The 25,448-nt window shown below is 45.1% G+C and overlaps 3 protein-coding genes across 4 annotated transcripts; 2 read left to right on the top strand and 1 right to left on the bottom strand.

The window, feature by feature from the left end:
- Positions 1-323: 323 nt before the first annotated feature.
- rpl5a (ribosomal protein L5a) lies at positions 324-4,028 on the top strand. Its single transcript, XM_079750182.1, has 8 exons — positions 324-413; positions 825-894; positions 1,424-1,539; positions 1,850-1,984; positions 2,249-2,451; positions 3,140-3,317; positions 3,612-3,700; positions 3,856-4,028. Exons 1-8 carry the CDS (start codon positions 411-413, stop codon positions 3,956-3,958), a joined length of 897 nt encoding a protein of 298 aa, XP_079606308.1. The 5' UTR covers positions 324-410; the 3' UTR covers positions 3,959-4,028.
- A 206-nt stretch (positions 4,029-4,234) lies between these two features.
- Positions 4,235-11,756, bottom strand: dipk1aa (divergent protein kinase domain 1Aa). The gene is made up of 6 exons (XM_079750669.1): positions 11,482-11,756; positions 7,686-7,820; positions 7,347-7,454; positions 6,924-7,100; positions 6,074-6,205; positions 4,235-5,678 (listed from the first exon to the last, which is right to left on the bottom strand). Exons 1-6 carry the CDS (start codon positions 11,533-11,535, stop codon positions 4,992-4,994), a joined length of 1,293 nt encoding a protein of 430 aa, XP_079606795.1. The 5' UTR covers positions 11,536-11,756; the 3' UTR covers positions 4,235-4,991.
- A 621-nt stretch (positions 11,757-12,377) lies between these two features.
- mtf2 (metal response element binding transcription factor 2) lies at positions 12,378-25,127 on the top strand. 2 transcript variants are annotated; one of them, XM_079750671.1, is made up of 15 exons: positions 12,378-12,568; positions 13,436-13,640; positions 14,567-14,648; positions 16,276-16,389; positions 17,254-17,354; positions 18,870-19,033; positions 19,541-19,636; positions 19,791-19,859; positions 19,994-20,117; positions 20,200-20,267; positions 20,524-20,694; positions 22,535-22,637; positions 23,016-23,074; positions 23,208-23,309; positions 23,520-25,127. In XM_079750671.1, exons 1-15 carry the CDS (start codon positions 12,516-12,518, stop codon positions 23,905-23,907), a joined length of 1,899 nt encoding a protein of 632 aa, XP_079606797.1. In that variant the 5' UTR covers positions 12,378-12,515; the 3' UTR covers positions 23,908-25,127. The 2 variants fall into 2 exon arrangements, with proteins under 2 accessions (XP_079606797.1, XP_079606798.1); XM_079750672.1 differs by having other exon boundaries at positions 16,279-16,389; positions 23,520-25,126.
- The last annotated feature ends 321 nt before the right edge of the window (positions 25,128-25,448 follow it).

Raw genomic sequence — 25,448 nt, 5'->3', positions numbered from 1 at the left:
GTCTATGTAGCCTACATTTCGTTATATTTTTACAATCTCTCTTTCACTGGTAGACTTATTTTTGTGAGAGCAGGCGTCACGTGATCTGTGCTTTTTCATTTTTCTGCATGTTCGAAATTAGTCGATTTCCTGCCTACCAAAATTGGATGGACACATAAATATACCAAATTAATAATATAAGCCCCTCTAGCTCATTTTTCGTTCAAATTTAAATACTTCTGAAGTTATTTGTTTTAAATGCATTGCTGCCCCCTATTGCTGATCCTGTCCTATGCTCATCCGGTCCAACAGAGGTCGCTGTTGATTAGTACCGCTACCTGACCCACTTCCGTCGCGGTTATACACGACACATCGTATTTCCGAGTACACTTCCCCGAGTCCCGAATAAGGAGTGAACAAATACCCTCAAAATGGTATGTTTATTATTCAACTATGATCCAGATGAACACGTGTTACCTTTTTGAATATAGTTATGGCTGTTAGACAAATGTCTATATTCGGTAGATGGTCAGATGGTGTTGGATGTGGCGACGGTATTTTTTAGCCGGTTCGGCAAGATGCCGTCCTCCAGCTTCCAGCGTGGCGCTAAGGCTCCTGGCACGACTAGTGGCCTTCTCCCCAGCTGTTGGGACCTTCAATGCAGAACAGTGATAACTAGTAACGGCTAGATCACAGTGGGCTATTCATAACCAGTAGATATCATGGATTGTAATTCTTCTCCCGATTTTAGAATGTACCACACTATGCTTGTCTTGTATGAATGTGAGTTATAGACAGAACATGTGCAGAATGCATGCTAACCCGTCCTGTTTCTACGACTACAGGGTTTTGTCAAAGTGGTAAAGAACAAGGCCTACTTCAAGAGGTACCAGGTCAAATTCAGGAGGAGGAGAGGTAAGCTGCCCCTCAGGCCTACTAGCCTGTGCTAAACATTGAGCAGGGAGAGGGTAGAACTGGTTGTCTTTGCCTGGAGATATAACCAGCTTGAAATATGTGATCTTATTTGTAAAAAACATTTGGTTACTTAGTTGGCAATTCAATGCAGTAGTTATTGCAAGCCCTTTCTAGCAACCATTTTTTTCAGACATTCTCAAAGCACATACATACGTTTACCATACCTAACAACATGGCCTGTCACAGGACGGTTTTCTGCTTCTTGATGTTAACGTTATGCTGAGCAAAATGTAGTTGGTCCTTCATTTGCACTAGCTGATGCTCACTGTCCTTTCAAGATGGGGCTGAGAGAAGCAGGATGAATAAAATAATAATGTACTGTACTGTAAACATAACTGTACTGTAGGACTACAAGGACTACCTTGTGCAATAGTATAAACAGTATTTGTGTCTGCAATCTGAACTGTTAAGTAATTTAAATCAGAAATATTAACCGGATATATTTGTTTTTCCTTCTTTAATCTGACAGAGGGAAAGACTGATTTCTTTGCCCGCAAACGTTTGGTCATCCAAGACAAGAACAAATACAACACGCCCAAGTACCGCATGATTGTCCGCTTCTCCAACAGGGACATTTGTTGCCAGGTAAAATATCAGAGAAAACCACCGCGCTAATAAACGTTGATAATGAATGGAAGAGATATGATGTGGCCTGTTAAATCTGTCTGATGACTACTGACATAAAGAAATGGATTGTTTTAAGTTCTCTGCTTCTTGATGATGTTAACGTTATGCTGAGCAAAATGTAGTTGGTCCTTCATTTGCACTAGCTGATGCTTACTGTCCTTTCAAGACGGGGCTGAGAGAAGCAGAGAGAGACTTCTCTCAAGTTGCTGTTTTGTACGATCTTCGTGTTTTCATAAGCCTTTCATTCTCTCCACTCCATCTGTTGCAGATTGCTTATGCAAAGATCGAGGGAGACCACATAGTGGCTGCAGCCTACTCCCATGAGCTGCCCAAATATGGCATCACTGTCGGCCTGACTAACTATGCCGCGGCCTACTGCACCGGCCTGCTGCTGGCTCGCAGGGTAAGAGACACAATTGCTTTAGAGTGCTTTGGTGCTGACACCAGCAATATGCATTTAAACTGACCGATGCCTCATCGGTTGAGTGTTGCTGATCAAGGCAGTTTTTAATGGTTGAATAGTGGTTATAGTGTTATGTGTATTTTCGATGGCTGCTACTGCCAATATTGGCATGGATTTTGTTACACTCATAGCTGTATCGTTTGAAGTTGGGACTTGTTATATGCTTGCTTAAACCCTTTCTATTTTTTGTCTAATCCTCACTAGCTCCTCAGCAAGTTTGGGCTGGACCAAGTGTATGACGGGCAGGTGGAGGTGACGGGCGACGAGTTCAACGTGGAGAGCGTGGACGGACAGCCCGGGGCCTTTACCTGCTACCTGGATGCCGGCCTGGCCAGGACCACCACGGGCAACAAGGTGTTCGGAGCGCTGAAGGGGGCGGTGGACGGAGGGCTTGCTATTCCTCACAGGTACGTGAAGAGAAGAGTCCCGCGCCACCGTTTCACCACTCATGTCCGATGTGAACATTGGAAGAGCCAAGCTATGTGGCCAACAATACAGAATCGCCTGTCAATGAGAAATTCAAAGGGTTGGGGGTGGGGGGGGAGGCTAAAAACCTGTTCACAAAAGTGACCCGTGTCTAATTTGAGGGATGGTGTTGCACGTGCGATGCATGCTGCTCCTACAATCCTGAGATTCAGTGCGGTAGCAGTGCCTTCTCAAGCAACCTGTTTAAGGACGTTCAAAAAAGCAGTCCTAAGCCCGTACATACGTTACATAGCAACATAGCCCGTCACGGGTCGTTCTCTGCTTCTTGATGATGTTAACGTTACGCTGAGCAAAATGTAGTTGGTCCTTCGTTTGCACTAGCTGATGCCTACTGTCCTTTCAAGACGGGGCTGAGAGAAGCAGGATGAACTAAAAGAACAGTACTGTAGGAGCATTGTCGTAGTATCACTGATCTCGCTCATTTAATTAGGTGACTACCTCATATTTGAGGGGGTTGAACATTATTCAAAACTAAATTAAAATTAGATGATACTAGACAAATTAATATAAGGATACATTTTATTGTTGGTGGAAAGGGGTTAGTAACGAATTGTTTAGATTTTTAGAGTCTCAAACTAAACTTTTGGGGGTCTTGTTTGTGTATTTCAGTCTAAAACGGTTCCCTGGTTATGATGTGGAGAGCAAAGAGTTCAATGCAGATTTGCACCGGAAACACATCATGGGTATGAACGTGTCCAACTACATGACATACCTTATGGAGGAGGACGAAGACGCCTACAAGAAGCAGTTCTCCAGGTTCATCAAGAACGGAGTCGCGCCAGACACAGTAAGCCATGAAAGACACGTTTATGATAGATGCTTCACTTAGGTTTTGGATTGAAATGGCATGTTAAATCTGCCTGATGGCTACTGTAATAATCTTGTAGATTGTTTTAAGCTCTCTGCTTCTTGATGATGTTAACGTTATGCTGAGCAAAATGTAGTTGGTCCTTCATTTGCACTAGCTGATGCTTACTGTCCTTTCAAGACGGGGCTGAGAGAAGCAGAGAGAGATGTCTATCTCAGGTTGCTGTTTTCTTTCACTCTCTAACCAGTCTTTTTTTTTTTTCTTAATTTCTAGGTAGAAGAAATGTATAAAAAAGCACACGCCGGTATCAGAGCAAGTCCAATTCACGTAAAGAAACCAAAAAAAGACGTCAAAAAGAAGAGGTCAGTGTCCTTTGATACAACCATGATATTTATCCCCACTATTTGAGGCCCTGCTCATAGAGTGGTATATTATACTGAGCCAGTGAATAACGGTGGCAGTGGTCCTCCTGTTGACGGGCAGAATGTTAATGGCCTCTTTGCCCCCCCACCCTCAGGTGGAACCGCGCCAAGTTGTCTCTGGCACAGAGGAAGGACCGCGTCGCCCAGAAAAAGGCCAGCTTCCTTCGAGCGCAAGAACAAGAGGCAGGGGACGGTTAGACCTGGGCCCCCTGCCTCCACGGCCTCTAACTCACACACAAATAAATTTATTACAAACTCATGCTGGGTCCTATCGTCCAACTGTTCAATAGATTTTGAACCCGTTTGTTTCATCGGGATAGACTTGTCTAGGTATAAAATCGACCTAATATAAAGGCAAAAGAAAGATCTGGGGAAAAATATATATTTAGTGGTATGTTTTTATTGTGCAAAATCATGCTGGTTTTCAACTTCAAAAAAAGTACTTGCATATCCATACAGCAACGACATCAATGACTACAGACTTCAAACAATGCATTCTTTCACTCAAAGTGATTTGACAATACATTTATGATAACATTTCAATTCATGACAGCTTCTTTCAGCAGAGGATTGGTTTTCACGTCAGCATTCAGATAATGGACTAGATTCCCAAAGTTTGCAGTTTCCCTAAGATTGACGAGGTAAACATTCAGCGTTTTAAAAATTATCTGTTTCATGGCACTAATTGAGTGAAACCCAAATCACAAGTGTAGAACTCAACCTAGAGTGAAATTAAGACATTTAAATTTTGCCATAGAAAACGTATGACTAGCAGTGTCAGCACAGTATACGACTGCTGTACAGAATACTATCGATCTCCTTTGGAGCTCATTGGGTGTTTCCTCTTCACTTAATGGAACAGGGCCAGATCTGAAGTCGTGGAACATAAAATGGGATAGTTTGTCTGCTATCCGCTATTGGCTCCTCTGTCACAGCAGCATCCTCCCTATTGGCTCTGTCACAGCAGCATCCTCCCTATTGGCTCCTCTGTTACAGCAGCATCCTCCCTATTGGCTCCTCTGTTACAGCAGCATCCTCCTTATTGGCTCCTCCAACATACCAGCATGGATCCGCTTTATGAGGAGCCATTCTGATAGCAGATCTCGAGTGAATTAAATTGAGGGTTGTTACAGTCATGTCGATATACCGTCGCTGTAGAGAAAAGGGCCCCAACACGTGTCCCGCTGGGTCCCTCCCAGGCCCCTGTGCCGTGAGGCGTGGCCGGGCCCCATCACGAGTCCTTGGTGTGGGAGATCTGCCTCCACAGCAGCGCCTTGAGGTTGTTGAGGATGAGCGAGTGCTCCATGTTCATCTGCCCGCCTGCCGGGTCCCCCCCAAGCGCCATGCAGGCGTACAGCTGCCTCTCCAGCTCCTCGCCCAGCCCCGCCGGCGCCCCCCGCAGCAGGTAGTCCTTCAGCGTGCCGCACGCCTTGGCCAGGTTGGGCCGCTCCGCCTCCTCCCGGCAGCGCCTCACCGCCGCGTCGCAGGACGTCCGGCAGTCCACGCCGTAGACGCAGTCGGCGTCCGTCTCGCAGCGGCGCGAGCGCATGGCGCGGCGGAACTCTTCCTCGGCGACCACGGCGCGCGTGTCGGTGAGCCGCAGCTCGTGGCGCTCGGTGTAGCCGAAGTGGGCGGCGGCCAGGTCGCAGATGAGGAAGCTGCCGTAGGTGCCGTGGAAGAGGTCCTCCACCAGCTCCAGAAGCCCCATGGAGATCTTGGCCTTGCGGGGCCAGGAGGGCGTGAACCACTGGTCCATGCTCCTCTGCATGCCGCCGGGCACCCAGGCCACCAGCGGCCAGGGGAGGGCCAGGCCATACAGGGGCCCATAGGGGACCACCTCTGTCATGTACAGGTCCCCGCAGAAGCCCAGGAGCCGAGGGGTGTGGCCGTGGTCTTGGAGCAACAGGCCCAGCAGCACCTGCCACGTCCACCAGACAGACCACAGCAGAGGAGATGTATGAGACCCCAGTGGGTCGGCACTTTAGTTTATAGTTACCTGCTTAAAAGGAATCCATTTTAACACCGGGTGAGATGTCGATCAGCCATTAGGATATTTATCCAACCCCATAGTGACATATGGGAGTGTCCAGCCAGAATTATGATGGATTGATTGATAAGCCTTCCTATCGTGCATCTTTGTGGACCGTCCCGCATGTGATGTCATTTTAGGGTTGATTTTATAATGGCTGTTAAAGGCCATTATAAAATGGTTAATGTCTGTTAATGGATAATTTACCTGGTGCCATAAAAAGGGGGCCATTAAAAGAGTACAAAGGATTTCCATGTCAATCAGATTTGTATTCCTTCTCGTACCTCGTCCATCTGGAGGAGAGCCCAAGTAGATCGGGCTTCAGGCAGGGATACCCTGCCGTCCTTGTTGCCATCGGCGACAAAGAGGATTTGACTGACCAGGCTAGCGAGGTTGGCCTGCTCCCCTAGCTTGGACTGAAAGAGAGAGTGAGAGTGTGAAAGAGAGATTGTGTGTGAGAGAGAGAGAGAGGGCTGAGTTAATAAGCAGCTTCAGAGCAAACCGTTTCTAATCATTAAGCTATAGGTTGAAACTATGTTGTCTAGACTTCTAATATTTCCCTGGATTTCCACCGGATGGTGAAACGGCCATTAGGAATAGGCCTTAATGCTGGATAGAAGTGCAGTGATTAAATTTTCCACCCTGGATCGAATTCATCGGTTAAATTAGTTCCATTGCATGATTTACTAGGGTTACGGTTAGTCTAAAGGTTCAAGTGTCATTATGTTAACATGGGAGGCCTGGTCACATTTACCTTTGCACTATTTAGGTTAACCCAAATACCTTAGAGCAAAAAAGTTCACTATGAATACTGTGGCATGCTATAGCACTCTATATGTATATATATATATATCTTTCACTATTTCGGACAATCAGGGCATCTCGACCAGGATTGGCTAAGGGATCTATCTTGCGTGTCAAACACAGGGGCATGAATGGAACCACACTCAATGAGGGAGAAGGTAGGGAGGGAAGGGACATTAACTTTGGTTGTCGAGTTTCATCTTCTTGCTCTCAGCAGTTCTCTCCCTCTTTCAAACTACAACTCCACTGCACCTCTCAGCTCCACCTCATGGGCTCCAACAGAGGAAATGTATGACACCTCATCGCTACCCAGAGGACAGCCTGCCTCACCTTGAGGTGGTTGGACACCATCTCTCTGAACTTCTCCACCGACGTGCCCCTTGTGGGCGTGTCGAACACGGGCGCTTCCCTGCGGGGCTCAGGCTCCTCCCCCAGCTCGTAGGGCCCCGCGTCGCCCAGCCGGCAGCGGATGATGCCGTCAAGGTCCCCCCAGCTCCCCGTGTACACCTGGAGACCAGGAACCAGAGGTCAGGCCCCCCCTCACAGAGAAGTGCTCACTCTACTAGTGTGTGTGTGTGTGTGTATGCCGTGTGTGAGTAATTGTTAACTGGGGGGGGTGGAGTTAACACTTGTTTTACAGACCAAAAATAAAGTGTTGGATAATTTGTCTTTAGTGACTCTATACAAGTTGAAGGGAGAATATTAAATATAAAAACCTCCTTATGTACAGAATGTTCAGAGCGAGCGCCTCACCTGGTTGTTAGGGAGCGTGGAGAGACATCTTCCCATGGAGAGGGTTTCCTTATCACACAGACTGCTGCAGGCGGAGCCGTCAATCATACCCCTCTTGTATTTATCACACTGAGAGACACACACACGCACACACACACACACATTAATAAGACTGATTGAAACAACAAGAGAAGGATAAATAGTAAGCAGACAAGTATTTTATCCTCAACAAAACGTTCCACAAATCAAAAAAAGGACCTGAAGCACACCGAGAAGATAAATGGGGGATGAAAGACAACAGGAAGGAGGAGTTGTAAAGGACAAAATCACAAAAGAAGAAGGAGAAGACATTTGACTCACGATAGCCGTCTTGCACTCGTGCCCCCTGCAGAGCTCTGTGTAGGTGGAGTACTGTCCGTACAGCACCCAGCTCCCCACCAGCACCGCCAGCCAGGTCAGGAACAGGTACTTCACCCGCACAAAGGAGATGCGAGCCTGAGCCCAAGGGAGAGACAACAACAATGAACACATTCAGATAATTTCACATTCAAACATTGAAAGGAAAAAAGTAGCATGTCCCACAGGTTCAACAAGAGCAAATTACAGGCTTAGGATGTCTTTAGATGCCATTAATGAGATGGCAGGGTTTGTGGTTTCTGGCTCAAGGGTGACTACAAGTAGACTGTTGACATTGGGATTCAAACTTATTGAAATTCAATCAAAACACCTTACCAAGTCTTTTGACCTTACCAGTTCTTTTGATTGAATTTCATTAAGTTTGAATCCCAATGAAAACATTCTATTTGGAGGTACCCTTGAGCCAGATACCACAAACCCTGCCTGCTCCTTAATGGCATACATCTAAAGACATCCTGAGTCTGCTAGTCGCTTTGGAATTGAATATTGAAATTCAATCCAAAGACCTGGTATGGTATTTTGTTTGAATTTAAGTAGACTTTAGTAGGGATTCAATATGTTTTAATCCCAATGTCTACAACAACTATACTATCCTGTCACACACACACACACACACACACACACACACACACACACACACACACACAGATTAATCTTGCATATGTGCTGGATATGATCTATCTCCCCCCAGACATTTATGGAGCAAGAGGTGATATCCTGTTGGAAAGTATTCACATATTTTTTCACATTTAGTACAGCTTCTGTTAAACAACCTTCTTTATTTGTTCAAATACAGAATACAGGCATTACAGGGTTGTCCACCTTGAAAGTCTGGCAGGGAAATGATTCTTCCTTATCAACCCCTTAGTTGGTAGCTAATGGTAACCAAGTTACCTTGGTTAAAAAGCATATGACCGATCACAATGTATGGAGGGTCTTTGGAAGAAAACAAAGGACAAAGCGTGGGGAACTGGTCGGTATGTTGATTGAAGCCCCACTCAATAAATCCACAGAGTCAATAGTTCTGGTTGGACGCTAGACCCTGGCCTCAGTGGCCCAGTGGAAATCATTTTATCAACCAGTCAAACCAATCAGTAGCTGAAGACTACTGAGACTGAGAGGGAGTATCTTTCCCAAAGCCATCAGGAACATGATCATTGATCTCGCCCGGACCCCCCACCAAGCGGCCACACACTCTTGTACACTCGTATGCACGCACAGACACTCATATAGTGACGACACATGTATTTTATTACCTATTTTCAGATCTATTGCGGCATCTTGTTGCTTTTCACTGTAAATACTGTTTCTTATTTATATTGTTAATACTTGTACTGTTTCAGAAACGCATAACCATTGCCCATTTCATTTCACTGTAAATCCTGTATGTGTATGTGACGATGTAGTTTTTGTATCTTGAATTAGATACAGAGAGGAAAGATGTCACGGGAATCCCCATCACATGTCCTACACTCAGCCTGGACACTGGCTCTGTGTAGGTTCCTGTTGTCTCTTGTGTATAAGGCTTTTGAGTAAGGGGGTGAAAGCTGGGTACAAAACATCATCCTGGCCTATGACAGTTAAATTCTCCAATCACAACCTATAATATGCTGTCTTGAGGTAAACGTTGACATTTGACAGCAAACTATCAAACAACTCTTGTGTTGTGGCAGCAAAGCAGCCATCATGCCAACTAAGCTGATCCTGAGTTTAGCTGGCATGATGGTGTGTGATCGAATCCAGAAGTTATTCTGGATTCGATCACATGTATCACTCTGACCAATGTCTTGCACAGAGGGAACAATAACTTAGTGTTGTTCTATGCAGGACAACAGTGGGCATGACAACATGGGGTATTGCTATAATAACATCAGTGCTGAGATTAAAACCTACATCAAGCTCAAGTATCCATAAATCCAAGACGAGAGTCACCCCAGCCGAAGCCACCGAACCCTCCAATAAGAACACACAACATGGTCAGTGCTGATGCCTGACCGCAGACAGGAACACGTGACAGTTGGTTGGTGTCCCTGTCAAGTAGGGTCTGATGACACACAGCCTTCGTGTTGAGACAAGACACAAACAGATCTAAAGATAGGTGTGGAGGCATGAGGGAAACCTGGAAATCAGAGAGGAAAATGCTGGATATTCCGCCCAGCCCCCCTCACTCTACCCTGGGGTGAGCACTCAATACTTTTCCAACCAGTTTCCAAAACTACAAAAAGATTGATTGAAGAAACTTGGACTTAGAATGCCACATTACAAAGAATGCCAAAGCATGTGTGATTAAATGCAGGGTTGTGTAACATGTTGGGGTTAGGATGGTAACGCCACATGGGGCGTTTGAACCCCCCACCCCATGTCTGCTGTCTACCTGTTGGAAACCTTGAGGTACAGGCCTAGAGTCCTCACCTCCACCTGTTTCTTAATGACCTGGATCACACTTCAGTGTCAGAAGCTTTGGACAAAACAATATGTTCTTGTGAGTTTTCAAGAGGTCTTTGCTAATGCAGCCGAAACACATTCCTGTAATAAACTTGTTTGATCAGTTCAATCGGAGCTCACACTGCTGCATCCATGCAAACAAACGCACAACTAACTGCTGACAAAAAAACACAGACTCGACTCATCATCACATTAGGAGAGAAAAATGACCTTTAATAGGAGCTGTTAATGTAATTGGTTGGTCCCTCTGGGCCAGAAAGCCCCTTCTGGACCGCTTGTGTGTGTATGTGTTTACATGCGTGTGTGTGTGTGTGTGTACATGCCTATGTGTGTGGGTTTTATTTTGTTAATCCGTACTTGGATAACCAACCAGAGAAGAGGGGCCTGTTGCATCCCCTAGGTAAAGCCACAGACCCACTGGCTGCGATAAGACCACTCTCCACTTTTATTCACTACACTCTTATCCCGTAACCACATTGACAATTTATCAACACCCCTCTTTTTAAACATCGATGATACACACGTGCTGCAAAGTGGTCAGGTCAGGGTTTGTTAGGCAAGGGCACAATCTATCGAAAAGGCATTTACTTAAAATAAAACTCACACCGTTATTACTTCTTTAACCAAAATATATCCAAATACATTTTGAGTGCATTTTGAGTCATTCTTTCTTTTTGTCCACACTTGCTAATCTATCTGGGCTACTGGATGTAGAAGAGCTGCTGGCTGGGAGCCACCCCTGGCCAATAACTGTTGCCCTGCTCCACTCTGCATGTGGACCAGGGCATTATTTCCCCTGTGATGCAACTTCAGACTCAATTAGGGGCTCAAACCAAGAGTCCTTGGAGACTGACAGCCAAAGTGAGTGGGAGAAAACAAAGCTAATAAGGAGATGACTGAGAAAATATTTACGACGTGACCTTTGATTGCGTGACACTCAAAGGCTTTGGGGGTAACATGGACCGTGAGGTTTTTTAAAGCACCAATTCCCTGGTGTCTATTACTGATAACCTTTATTATCTGTTATCAGTATTGTTAAAACGCCCACCAAGTGAGCGTTTTAACAATACTGATAATAAAAATAAATAAATAAAAAAAAGAAAAAAATCGATAATAACAAGTCGACCAGTGCAGTCAGGTGATCGAAGCAGTGTGTGCTATCAGAACGCAATGCTTCCTACTACAGCTACAGCTGTCAAACCGAATTGACACCATGACGCTACCGTCATCATTGTCATAATAGTTTCACGCTGATACATTGGCTATGTTGAATGGTAGACAAAACAGCGATTACCTGGAAGTAGAAGGACTTTTTCACCCAGGCCCGTGGAAACAGACCCTTCGCCATCACAAAAATGGATCATCTCAATACGTGGACCTGCCTGCGGGAGACCATCCACAACACGCGCAGACCGCAACCTCACAATGCGGCTTCCTAATTCGCTCCGATGTCGAAGTCTCTAAACCCCGTTTACGAAAAGAGACCGAGAAACCCAAACCCATTTCTGACTGGACTCTCCTACCAAGCGACTTGTCGCTTCTGATCTGTGAAACGGCGGAGGAATGACACTCTCTATGCACGGCCGGCTCTGTGTTGCAGCTGCCCCGATCCCCGATCGGCGCATACCTCTCACCGAGCGGAGATGCATTGCGCATGCGCAAGGCGTAAGGTGACCGTCAGTCCGCTGCATACTCTATCTTTAACGCATGGTGTTGTTTGTATTGCATGTCTGACCATTGTTAGCATTATTTTTATTTATTGTAGGGGGAACACATTAATAGGTGACGTTATAGTTCCGACAACGGCCATGATTCTGAATACAGTTATATTGCCGCGGTCTTGATTACTCGCCTTTCACGGTAAATATGCACATATGTGACAGGAGAGAGATATGAGAATACGTTTATAATGTAAACGGTTACATTTTGATCAATTTGATCAATTCATCGATCTTTGATCTATTCGATAAATATCGATAAATTAAGCCTGGAACTCATATATTGAATACAATGGAAAATTCATTAGCTTCCAAATATTTGAACACATTGCTAAATACGCGAGCATTTCCAGCCTACGTGAAATGCCCTGCCTACTATTTCAAACGTGAAGAAAAAAAACTTTGCTTGGAAAAAAAATAAAAACTTCGGCTAGCGCGCTTCCCAGCATGCACCGCGGTCATCAGCGGGAAACCAAAATGGCGAATGCACCAGAGGAAAATTATCTGTTTGTTATTTTCTGAAAAACAGTGCTGGGGTTGCGGATTGTGGCGTCTAATCTAGTGAGGTGAAATAAAAGAAAGCGGGGCTAAAATAAAAGAGCTCCAATCTATGAAGTTGTTCCATTGTTCAGGTGATACCGCCAGCGGAGGGGACCGAATGAGGTATTGTTTTCATTCGCTCCGTGTTTTCCTGTGGGGGGCTCCAGGGGCTGGCGTTCACTCACACAGTTGTGCTTTGTGTGTGGCTAATAAATTCGGGCGGCAAACCATTTGAACTAATTAATACCAGCCAATATCTAGTGTTTTACTTTATTCCAACACTTAAATTATTGAATCTATGGAGCCGTTTTTATTAGTCCCAATCCTGAGCCCCGTGTAGTTAGTCGGTGGGTGTTTGAACAAAGAGACCCAGTATCAGAGTTGCCAGATTTCCCGTACAATCTGGCACCACTGGCCGCAGCGCGCTGCAGCCAGCGTTGCCAGATTGGGCGGGACATGTAGCCCAATCTGGCAACACTGCCCAGTATGACTGGCCGTCATGCAGGAAATGCACTGCTACCTGCGCTGCCGACAGTCCACTGTTTATTGCTACGGCTTTTCCCTCCAAAATACTCCGACCAAGAAGGCACATTCTTAACGTGTTCAAATGTGTTATTTATGTCATACTAAAAGTTTTGTCATATTGAGCATAACGCGCATGTCATTCTTTGAAAATAATACATTGTGGCGCAAGGCTGACACACTGTATTCCTGCAACCATTTTCTTGGCATGTGCTCTAACTAGCATGCATATGAAACATCGTGGCGATAATGTAACTTTGCATAACTGCATTTATATTGTTAACTCATTGACCTAGTGGATTGCCTTTCATTAATTGCAAAATGTTCTATCACCTACATTATATTGCCTGCCATTTCTTAAATTGCTAAAACAATTTCTGAACATGCATTACAAAGGAAACGTTACGTAAATAACAAAATAAATTAGAAGGCTCTTCCTCGTTTAACACCACCCCCCCCCCCCCCCAGAGACTCGGTGACTGTAGACCACTCGCCCGCCCAGCAGAGAGCCCACTCCCAGAGGCAGCAGCAAGCAGCCCCCCTGTCCCCTGCCAGCTTGTCTGGTGGAGAGGATTATGGAGAGGACAGCATGCTGGCTGACAGGTTCAAAGAGGGCCAGGATGTCCTGGCTCGCTGGTCTGACGGCTTATTTTACCTGGGCACAATCACCAAGGTAAGTCTGAGGGAGGTGCTATTTTCTGTATTTAAAAACAAATTGATGTAAGGATATACTTAATACACATATACTCTACACATCTGCAGCCTTAAAGTGCAACTGGCAGGTTGGTACCCCCGGATAATTAAGGTGTGGGGAATGATGATTTAAAGACAATGTTATGAAACGATGAAGAACTACGGTCTTTCAATACCCACAAACATGAGGGACTCCGGAAGCTTGGCAGTGTTACAACCAGCCTGAAGCCTTTTCCAAAATCAGCACAAAAATGTCATCCCTTATGATCGCCTTGGATTTATTGTACTTTCATTTATTTCCCAATAATGGACTTTTATGTAGAAATGTATGTGGTGCGCATTTACTGTTCTTGTTCTGCCTGCCCAGGGACAAAAATGTACATATGCTGCTCACTAACTCTAGTGCAATTACTAATAATGAGAAAAAAGTGAGTTGTCCCTGTATAAATAAACAATAACATATCGACAATACATACAAGTATTTCTAATGACTATAGTCCTGTGTGACGGTATAAAGGCCAAGATGTAAAGAATACAGTCATATTGGGAAGGTGTAAAGGTTCACGTGCACCAAAATATTTAAATTGACACAAATCAGAAGGGGAATACCCCACATGTCACGCCAGCACTACTGTAATGTTTCTGATTGACAACCCCATCGCACTTTGTGTCAGTGTGGTTTTTAAACCCTTCATGGTTTAATCGCTCAATGTGTTCCGTGCCCTGTGTATCTACATTGGTTTATTATTTGTAGAACTTGCTGGCAGTAGAAAACTAAAATAATCCTTCATCAGATTTCTAGGAGCACACAATGTGAATTAATAAAAGACATGAACTTGCACATTGCTCTTTAAATTTAACAAATATTGATTATGTTATAAACGTGAGTGACCTTTTCTCCCCCAGATAGACCGGGACAAGCAGCGATGCTTTGTAGTGTTTGAAGACCGGTCCAAGTCCTGGGTGCTCTGGACAAACATCCAGACAGGTAAGTTATACAGAGAAAGCTTGCGTGTGGCATGTCTACTTTGGACTTCATTTTTTGTGTTTTTAACCCCCATTATATTACCCCCATTATATTACCTATATTTTTCTCTTCTGGCGGCAGTTTCTTTCTTGGCCTAGTCCGCTGTGGCTTAGCTTTCCTAATCGAGGACTGTGCTGTCCCAGTCTCTCTACTATCTCTCCATTCAGCCCTGTACTATCGCTGTCTCTATCCCTGACAGTTAACAGTCAGTGTGTGGTCTCAGTGCCGTAGTGAGCTGGCTCCCCTCTGGAGAGGAGCCTAGGAGAGGTATTCACAGCACTGGGAAACGGTTCAGCTACAGGTCACATGCAGTAATTAAAGCAAAGCCTCAGGCACACGATGTGGCCTCCTTTCCCTTGATTGGTTTCCTAACCTTTTTTTACGTGTAGGAGGGGGTTGATTCTTAATCAACCTTTTTCGTCTAACACATTCCCCTATTATCTCAGATGGGAGGACATAAAATCATGACTAGTTTCATCATCCTCGAATAATCTGCACCATTTCCCAAGTGTCCCTGTAAGAGCGTTAACTCAATTGTTCAGTTATTCAGTAACTTGATGAATGATCTTTAGAAACATCGAGGATATTGACGCAACCCATCACATCACAGTATTTCTTTCACTAAATCAATCACATTGTTATTAAGCATTGACCAGACCCTCCAGAAAAATGCGGCGTTTTTTTGTGATTGTTGCGGCCAAAAATCCTTGATTATGCGGCAGGTTTTCTTAAAATTGCGATGAAATATGCGGCATATTTATGCAATTTTATGCGATGAAATTGTGGGAACTTGCAAATATTGCGGGAACTTGCAAAAAATGCAGCTTTTCGGTGACGTTCACGTCGCGTAATTACGTCACTTCATAACGTCACTTCATAACGTTCCAATGGCAACAGGGAAATGGCTGCTCTTGTGTGAAGGAAACGCAAAATTGTTCAACTTTCTGCTAAGATATATGTGACTTTTTTGAAACGAAAATGTGGGGATTATGAAATCATGCAAGCCCCACATATTTTGCGTGGAAATCGGCAATTTATGCAGTGAAAGTGCGGCATATTTGAAAAAATGCGGCCCCCGCATGAATATGCAGACTTTGGCTGATTATGCGTTGAATTATGCGATCACATAATCGCGTTTTTCTGGAGGGACTGATTGACAGTTAACTGCCAATATGGGTCAACTTTTATTCTTGTCAGTTTAACTATAATGTCCATGCTGCTAAGGGCATTGGTACAGTACCAGGGTGATAGCAGTCTAATAAGTGGAGCTTTGCACCAATAACGTGTTCATGAGTGGTCTTCTGGGGTTTAACATGCTTTATCTCCTTCTACACCGTCCTTCACCACTTTGTTTCAATCTCACTCAACCAGAGCCCTCCTGGTCCTGCTCTGTGGTTACTGCGACCCCCGGCTGGGGGTCTTGGCCGTTTCTTTTTTACATCACTGTTTGGTGTTTTTCTCGTCTGTAACTCTTTAGCTTAGCCATTTGAGATAGTATGCCTGTCTTAGCAGTCACTAAGTTGGCCTGATTATACTGTGCCAACTTGCGATGGAGTGATGGTGTTTGACACGATGCCCCTTGCTTCAGGAGATGAGGACGATGACGAGGACGATGATGAAGATGACATAGTGTGCTCCATTTGCCAGAATGAAAGTTCAGAGGAGCCTAATGAAATCGTCATTTGCGATAAGTGTGGACAAGGTACCGTTGATTTTTCCACAATGCTTGACATATATTCCATCATTTAATAGCCAGGGTCATATTCCTAATCATGGCTGGTCTAACTCAACACCATGAGTTTGTGCTAATGGATTGAATAATAATCAACTGAAGCTGACATAATGCATTGGAGGAGTTATTCAAATCATAAGTTAAATGAAATGAGATGCATTGGTGTATCATTCCATGGTGTAGGGTATGGAACATACATATGGTAGAAAACCACAGTAGCAGACAGGAAGGACTTCCCAGGACACGGGTAATGAATGAATAAACCGGGTGATGGTGGAGTTGGAGTGTATGTTCCAGACAGAGCAGGTGTTTCCTATTGACCTGTCTGCACCCCTATGCTCGGGTTGACGTGATGATGGCTCGTTAAAGCTTTCGGACCTGATTAGGGAATTCAGAGCAGGGGTAAAGCCCCAGCCAGCCCCTGAGCCCAGTCAGTCCGACTCTGGCTAGGGGAGGTTGCTTAAACCTGCCACCACCTACACACCCTACAGGTCTAACTCTATTTTAGCCCCAGGTGCGACTGTCCCTAGCCATTACACGTCTTTTCTAAATCTGCCCCGCCCTGATAGATAAGGCTTCCAGTTGCTAAAGACCACTTGGTAGGCTAGTAGACTCTTCTATCCATTATACTTCTGTGCCGACACTTCCCCTTGCGATATCAGGCACAGTGCGGGTCAGATTCTGAAATGGCTGATAATGGCAAATCCCACTCACACCTTGTGGTAAAACGGGGGCCCTTTCATGAATGTGTGTTGTTGCATGTAAACACTATTGATACACCTAATGTTGAAACAGACAGACCTATGTTGATATTAAATTGTCCGCTGTGTTCAGGGTACCATCAACTCTGCCACTCCCCCATCATCGATGCCACAGTCATCGACTCTGACGACAAGTGGCTCTGCAGGGATTGTGAGCTCTCTGCTACACCCCAGGTACTCAATGGACATCTTGCATTTAAAATCACTATTATTAATATTCATTTTTTGTTCTGCACATGGTCACTTTTTTGTCTAACAATATGTCTATTTATTGTTTATTTAAGTGTCCTTTGGTTCTGCATGAGGCACACACTATCACAGTAGTTGTTTATTCTCAGCTTTGACAAAGTTTTTATAGGAAGGAGCCAATGGCTGGGGATTGGCTTGTTTGAAAAAGTAGGTTATGATTGGTCACAGCTAGCCCTGTTTATGGCAGAGATGGGTGGGAAAATGGCTGTTATGATGCTCTACTCTAGGGGATGGACGGGGTAACATAAAGCCAACTCAAACAGTAAAGAATCTGGGTTTCAGGAGTAAACAAAAGGTTTATTGTATTACAGAATATCAAGGCCAAAAGAAGCTATACATCAGGTTGAGCCTGGGCCAAAATAATAAACAGACTTGTAAAATGTATTTTTAATTACAACGAAAAACAAAGGGTATGCTTAGCTCCCTAACCTGACAAAACAGGAGAGAATTAAAAGGCTAATCCCTACCAGCTTCCCATGGGCTGAGCCATGGGACACCTTACGCCAAATATTGCAACAGGTAGAAGCGAAACCAACGGACCAATGGCCACAGTGCTAACAAACGGTACAAAACACAGCTTACAGGAAGGGACACAAAAAGTGCTGGTGTGAAACAATCATGAGCTTGATTGAGCATTCCAGAGACCAGGTGGAACTGGTGAGGCCTTTAACCGGTGGCTTATGCCGCCTTCAAAACAGCTCGGCGGTTCGGAAGCTCTTACGTGTCTTTACATACATCTACCCTTCTTCTGAAATAAGAGTGTTCAGGAAACGCCCCTCAGAAATTTGTAGGCTATGACAGAAAACCGTAGAAACAGATAGTTTGTGTGACAACACTTCATAACAACAAGTATGGATGCCCGTAGGGACCTCTTTGCACTTCTTTGCTGAATCAGTTATTAGAAATACTTGCGATAGTTGAACATGATAGAGAATTGATCAGGTGATGTTTGTAATTGTAAGCTATAATGTATCGTAATGCAAATGTTAGAATGGGTGTTAAGTTCGCCTCTAGTGCTTGATGCAAGTTCACTTTAGTCTATCAATGAAATGGGCACACCCCATGGGGACGTGATCTCGGAGGACTCGGGTAGCTTTACCTCCGCACAAAACTCAAGAGAGTTCAAAGCACTTTCCTCAGAGCTTAAGGTCTGAACCTTCCGGAAACTCTGAGCGTTTTGAAGGCGGCATTAGCCCTCGTTGGCAAGCCTCCATCAATCAATCCAGTCTGGACTCCAGAACGGCCATATTTGTAGTCCTGAAATGTAGGACAGGGAGAGAAAAAGAAGAGAGGGGAAATACCAAAACACCACAAATACATGGGAATTTAACGGGCTGCATTCCATAGTTGAACCCAAACAAATCATAACCGATGAACTGGGATAAATCTCCAAACCTCCAGTACTTCTCCAGTGAGTGAATGTGTGTGTATTTGTTTCAGAGGGGCAGTGTCCCGAAGAAGGGCTGCAGCACCAAAGCACTGCAGCTGCCCCAGCAGGGAGAGTGGCAGCTGTACTTCCCCTACCACCTGGACGACCTGCTGTGGGACCAGGGCCACAAGACCAACGTCCAGCAGAGCTACTGCTACTGCGGAGCCCCTGGAGAGTGAGTGTGACCCCCCCCCCCCCGAGCCTAGCCATAGGTATCAGTGAGCAAGATGTCTAACCCTCTTACCTTCTCCTTAGTTTTATGTATTTGTGTTGGATAAGGTTCTTTGGATAAAACCATCTGCTCTATGATAAATTATGAATGATAGTCATGGCTTGTTCATGAGCCCTCATTGCAGGCAGTCTCGGCATTCATGCTCTATCAGGGATCTGATTAGTCATTTCCCATCCAAAAAGTATTCACATAATCATTGCAACTAATTCTACAATTATTTAAAGTTAAAATTAAAAGTTATTTCTGTACTATTATGGCTAATGGCTATTATGGTTTATAGATATTGAATACATGACACGTTGAGTTGTTCATGCATTCCTATCACAGGTGGGGATCGAACTCCACACCCTGGCAGTGTTGATGGCATGTTCTACCAGGCTATCGGTGACCTTAACATGCATGTTTAGCTCGCTGTCCTCCTTGTGTATTCACCGCCTCTCTTTCTGGCAGGTGGTACCTGAAGATGCTCCAGTGTAACCGGTGTCAGCAGTGGTTCCACGAGACATGTCTGCAGTGCTTCCAGATGCCAATGCTCTCGGGAGACAGGTATGAATGTTGGCTTTGTACACTTATGATAGAAGTAGCTCCTCTAACTCAAATAATAATTGTGTATGCTGAGATATTCACATTTCATTGTATTCTTATTTTGTATAGTGTATACAGTCCCTTTTTAAATGAACTGCTGTTTTCTAATTTTCAGGTTCTACCTGTTCATTTGCTCAGTTTGCAACTGTGGACCAGAGTATCTCCGGCGGCTTCCCCTGCGATGGTGAGCTATACTGAGGCATTTGTGTTGACTTGAATGTTGGAGCGGGCTGGCAATAGCCCACAGGACTCGAGCAGTCTTTGACGAAGCGCAATGTCATGCATTATGCATTTCTGAATTCTACATTTGTTCCGCAGGGAGGACGTGGCCCACTTGAGTCTGTATAATCTCAGCATTATCCACAAGAAGAAGTACTTTGACTCGGAGATAGAGCTTATGACCTACATCAACGACAACTGGGACCTCCTACAGCTGGGCGAGGTGGGGGGGATGTTTTGACCCTTCCTGTCTTAAATACATTCTGCACGATCAATTCCTAATGTCCTCTGTGTTGTCCGTACAGCTCGCCAACACACTACGAACACAGCGCTACGAACACATCTTGGAAGCGCTGAACAAGAACAGCAGCAGGTATGTTTTGTTGACGAATCACTTTTGTAAACATGGTGATATGTTTACAATACTGAATATTATTAAGAAGTTATTAACAAGTCTTTAATAAATGCAAATTATCTTATTTTATCAACTGTAAGAAGCTTGGTGATGAAACCAATATTATCTTGTTTTAGTAATTCACACGTTTTCCCTTCGATTTCTTGCCCAGCTCCAATCTGACTAACCCAACCGACTGCTCTCTTCACCCCTGCCCTGTCTCCGGGTTCCCCAGGTTCATGTCTGGGAAGGAGATCAAGAAGAAGAAGCACCTGTTTGGACTACGAATCCGTTTCCCTCCGGCTCCGCCCAGCTCCGAGGAGCCCACCAACCGGGTCCCGGAGAGGGCCTCTCACGAGATCATCATCAAGGGGCGCAAGTCCTCCAAACCCCTCTCCAACACCAGGTACTGTTCAGTCTCTAGCGGTACTATAGACCTACCACCAAACCCCTCTCCAACACCAGGTACTGTTGGGTCTCTAGCGGTACTATAGACCTACCACCAAACCCCTGCTCAACACCAGGTACTGTTGGGTCTCTAGCGGTACTATAGACCTACCACCAAACCCCTCCCCAACACCAGGTACTGTTGGGTCTCTAGCGGTACTATAGACCTACCACCAAACCCCTCTCCAACACCAGGTACTGTTGGGTCTCTAGCGGTACTATAGACCTACCACCAAACCCCTCTCCAACACCAGGTACTGTTGGGTCTCTAGCGGTACTATAGACCTACCACCAAACCCCTCTCCAACACCAGGTACTGTTGGGTCTCTAGCGGTACTATAGACCTACCACCAAACCCCTCTCCAACACCAGGTACTGTTGGGTCTCTAGCGGTACTATAGACCTACCACCAAACCCCTCTCCAACACCAGGTACCGTTGGGTCTCTAGCGGTACTATAGACCTACCACCAAACCCCTCCTCAACACCAGGTACCGTTGGGTCTCTAGCGGTACTATAGACCTACCACCAAACCCCTCTCCAACACCAGGTACCGTTGGGTCTCTAGCGGTACTATAGACCTACCACCAAACCCCTCTCCAACACCAGGTACCGTTGGGTCTCTAGCGGTACTATAGACCTACCACCAAACCCCTCTCCAACACCAGGTACCGTTGCGTCTCTAGCGGTACTATAGACCTACCACCAAACCCCTCTCCAACACCAGGTACCGTTGGGTCTCTAGCGGTACTATAGACCTACCACCAAACCCCTCTCCAACACCAGGTACTGTTGGGTCTCTAGTGGTACTATAGACCTACCACCAAACCCCTCTCCAACACCAGGTACCGTTGGGTCTCTAGCGGTACTATAGACCTACCACCAAACCCCTCCTCAACACCAGGTACCGTTGGGTCTCTAGCGGTACTATAGACCTACCACCAAACCCCTCTCCAACACCAGGTACCATTGGGTCTCTAGCGGTACTATAGACCTACCACCAAACCCCTCTCCAACACCAGGTACTGTTGCGTCTCTAGCGGTACTATAGACCTACCACCAAACCCCTCTCCAACACCAGGTACTGTTGGGTCTCTAGCGGTACTATAGACCTACCACCAAACCCCTCTCCAACACCAGGTACTGTTGGGTCTCTAGTGTCAGTCAAGAGGAATTGGGTTTATGTCTGGTGCTGACCTGGAGGCCTCCTTGAGCCAGATGGCTCCCGGAATTTAGCTTCAATGCAAGACGCTTCTGGATAAAAGCAGGTAAATGGAAATTGAGAGTAAATAAGCACCCCTCTGCGATAGATTCGGCCTAAATCTCAACGAGATATCAGTTCTTACAAAAAATACTTTGTGGTTACTTACTGATTTGTGATTACTTTAAAACATTATGAAGGTAGCGCTGTTCTGAAATACAATTCACTTTCAGTTTTTATGTGAAGATGGTCATGGTGGGCTGTCTGTTCTCTTGCAACATTCTGCAAACTTTATTCAGGACTATTCCTTCTATATCCTGCTTCTTCTTGTTAGCCCTTTTACAGGCTCTCGAGGTAGATAGGTTTGGGCTAGTAAAAAACCTACAAACATTCTATGTCAACAAGCTCCACTGTTTTGTTGCTAAGAGACCATTCCATTACAGGGGTCCACTGCCATACACGGGCGTCACCTACCAGGGTGCATATAATCTCAACACTGTGCCTTCATGTTTTTGCATTCAATTACCATACAATTGCTGCTCAACATTTTTTAATGATTCAACAGAACAAAGAGATTTATTTTGTGTTTGGACCTCCAGCGCAGTGACCAATGGGACCGTGAAGAAGAGGAAGAGGAAGCAGGGCGCACAGTCCGCAGAGACCCTCGCTAAGCTACGCCATTCCACTGAGCTCCTCTCCCAGGTACGGGTGGGCATGTCTGGGGGGGTTGGTCGGTGTGTGCGAGCCGGATGGTGTGTCTCCCGGAGCCACACCATCTAGCTGTGAAGCCACAGAACCGTTTGGGATTTAACACCACTGAGAATGTCCTGGGTTAAAGTCAAACTGTGTCTCTGACCTTTTGTGCTCTATTTTTACTCTAATGCACAAATATGGCTAGAAAGATTAGGATACTACCGGCTTTGTGCATAACTCCCTATTGTATGTCGGCGTATTTGCATAGTAAATGCTCTCACTGTGTCTCGTTCCATTTTTTTTAGAACATGATTTTTTGTCTAGTGTAAATTTCTTAGAATATCCATGAGTATAACGACAGGTAAAACTTTTGTCTTTGCATCACAGGAGCTGAGGAAGCCTCAACTAATGGATTCTCATTCCATGGATCTTTTAACCTCAAGCAAGTGAGTACAGAGAATGAGGCTTGAGCCAGTACCGCTACCAGCTTGTCTCGCTATGGTCTGGCTGCTGATATTGATGTTGCGATTCAGCTACAGCAGGACTTAACCGGAGTCCCCTCCTTTTTCTCCTCACCAGGAGTGATCGTTCTCTGCCATCCGCTCAAACCTCAGACGTGGAATCGATCAGTGCCCTGAGCACCTCGGAAACTACCTCAACCAGCCTCTCAAGGCAGTCCAGGTCAGCCGGAAGCCCAAAGTACACAAAATAACAACTTCAGGTCGTAGTGCGACCCAATAAATAAAGTCATGTTGTTTAAACAGAGCAAAGCATATCAAAGGTCAATGGAACTACCGTATAAAACTCAACTTATTCTTTTTTTGATGCAGAAATGAAAAGTTTTATTTTGCCCCAACATTGCACAGACTTCTGCATTTGTCCTCCTACCAGCCTCTGTAGCTTAAAGAAGCAACACGCCATGGCCCCGATGATGCCCGTCACCCATCCGCCCGTCAAGAGGAAACGAGGACGACCGCGGCGGGCCCTGCAGCCCCCAAACCCTGAGATCCCGCCCCCGGCGCGCCAGCCCACGGCCACCACCACCACCACCCCCGCCACAGAGCCCTCCGGACTCCAGCCGGGGCTGCCCTCCACAGACATAGTGCACGGCCTGGGCGCCCACGGCCAGATCTCCACCCTCAAGAGCTCCATCAGCAGCTACTTCGGAGCGGCCGGGCGTCTGGCCTGCGGGGAGAAGTATCGGGTGTTGGCGCGGCGCGTCACCCTGGACGGCAAGGTCCAGTACCTGGTGGAGTGGGAGGGGGTCACTGCCTCCTAGAGTCCGCCCCACGCAGCCTCACCTGATCCATCGTTACCAGCGCCAACACCATAGGTTGTGTTTTTAAACATGACTCGCCTCAAAGCATTACATTTTCCCTTTTAAATTCTTTTTTTGGTGGTGTTCCGACGGGAGAAAGGGGTCTGGCAGTAACGCTGACTGTAAAACGCCCGTAGACGCACATCATGGGGTGATCCGCGGAGATCAGGCTACTTGTCACGAAGCCTTGGTTTGCCAATATTTTTGACGGTGAATCCCATTTTGTTTCTATACACTGAGTGCTCGTTGAATACCAGACGATAGCAACGTTTAGCCAAATATCCTAACACTGCACTATGCCGGTCACTGAACCATTTACTCTGCCTGTGTGTATTCTGCATTAGGTTTTCTAAAGCCGCCACCACTTCTTTGATTTAATTTCTATTTATTTTATCAAAGGTTCAATTCCAGGTTTGTTTGAAAGCAGAAATTGTTTGGTATTGCAGAAATGTAAAAACAAACTAAGGAAATTGTGGTTTAATCGAAAAAAAATCATGCGATGCACGATTGTACCAGTTCTGACACCTATGTGCAGTAAGAAGTGAACAGAGTTTGAGAACATTGATTTCATACCAAATTTTAAAAAAGTAATGGAGGTTTATCACCAATATTCTCTTCTACAGACTCCTAGCAGTGAATAATGCCTTGGGCAGAACAAACACTGTTTATCCATTGATTTGTGTTTATAAGTGGTCCTTTTGGTGAATAGTCAAGTTCATGTGGAATGCGAAACAGAATTTTTCTGTTGCTGCAAACCTGGTATTATTTTATATAAAGGTATACTATTCGTTTTTCTACTCCTGTGTTCTAATACGGCTTTCTGTGATTTTTCTTCTTGGATTCAATTGCACATATCATTTTCTACTTGTCTATCATCTCGTTCATTCTGCTTTCATATACTCTGTTCATTCAAGGCAGTAATTCTAATTTAATTTTTTTATATATATATTTCAATTTTATTGCTGGGAAGAACTTGTATCTCCCAGTCATTTTAGCATTAGTGTCATATTCTGAAGACTGGCATCTCTTAATAAAACAGTATTATTTCCATCTAAAGGTGTCACATCAATTTGCTCAAACTTTGTTTTCGTTGAATGTGCTTCTCAAAAAGGGCTTCACCTTTTCTATACCTGAAAGCATGAACACTGGCTTGGCTGTCATCGTTTGAGAAGTTAAAAAGTGATATTTTTCAAGTGTGGGATGGTCCGTTAATTTTAATACCTTCAATCATTGGTTTAAAGCTCGTGTTCTTCAGCCTCTCTTCAGAATATAACCTTTTTTATTGAATGTGTTCACCTGCCTTTGCATCCGTTTTATGGCACTGGCTTTTTTTCTGTTAGACAAGTGTTTACTTTACCGCTCTGAAAAAGTTATATTGTATTTTACGAATAATTCTCAACTCAGGATCGAAACGCTCACTTGAGCGTCTGTATTTTTGTATCAGGTTTATAGTTTTGATTGCAGACAGAAACATTGATTGGTCCCATTTGTCTAATCAGTGC

Source organism: Pollachius pollachius (genome assembly GCF_949987615.1).
Source record: "Pollachius pollachius genome assembly, chromosome: 14".
In the NCBI taxonomy this organism is placed as follows: domain Eukaryota; kingdom Metazoa; phylum Chordata; class Actinopteri; order Gadiformes; family Gadidae; genus Pollachius; species Pollachius pollachius.
Note: the sequence above shows the minus strand (reverse complement) of the source record. Positions and strands in the feature narration are given on the sequence as shown.

Bases quoted from the DNA above. Each gene is read 5' to 3' on its own strand.
- rpl5a (XM_079750182.1), top strand. The intron at 1,540-1,849 runs GTAAAATATCAG...CATCTGTTGCAG, and splicing joins ACAGGGACATTTGTTGCCAG to ATTGCTTATGCAAAGATCGA. The intron at 2,452-3,139 runs GTACGTGAAGAG...TGTGTATTTCAG, and splicing joins GGGCTTGCTATTCCTCACAG to TCTAAAACGGTTCCCTGGTT.
- dipk1aa (XM_079750669.1), bottom strand. From the start codon at position 11,535: ATGGCGAAGGGTCTGTTTCCACGGGCCTGGGTGAAAAAGTCCTTCTAC. The intron at 7,101-7,346 runs GTGAGGCGCTCG...CCTGGTCTCCAG, and splicing joins CCACGCTCCCTAACAACCAG to GTGTACACGGGGAGCTGGGG. The intron at 5,679-6,073 runs GTACGAGAAGGA...TGGACGTGGCAG, and splicing joins CTCTCCTCCAGATGGACGAG to GTGCTGCTGGGCCTGTTGCT.
- mtf2 (XM_079750671.1), top strand. From the start codon at position 12,516: ATGAAGTTGTTCCATTGTTCAGGTGATACCGCCAGCGGAGGGGACCGA. The intron at 19,860-19,993 runs GTGAGCTATACT...TTTGTTCCGCAG, and splicing joins CGGCGGCTTCCCCTGCGATG to GGAGGACGTGGCCCACTTGA. The intron at 20,268-20,523 runs GTATGTTTTGTT...CGGGTTCCCCAG, and splicing joins CTGAACAAGAACAGCAGCAG to GTTCATGTCTGGGAAGGAGA.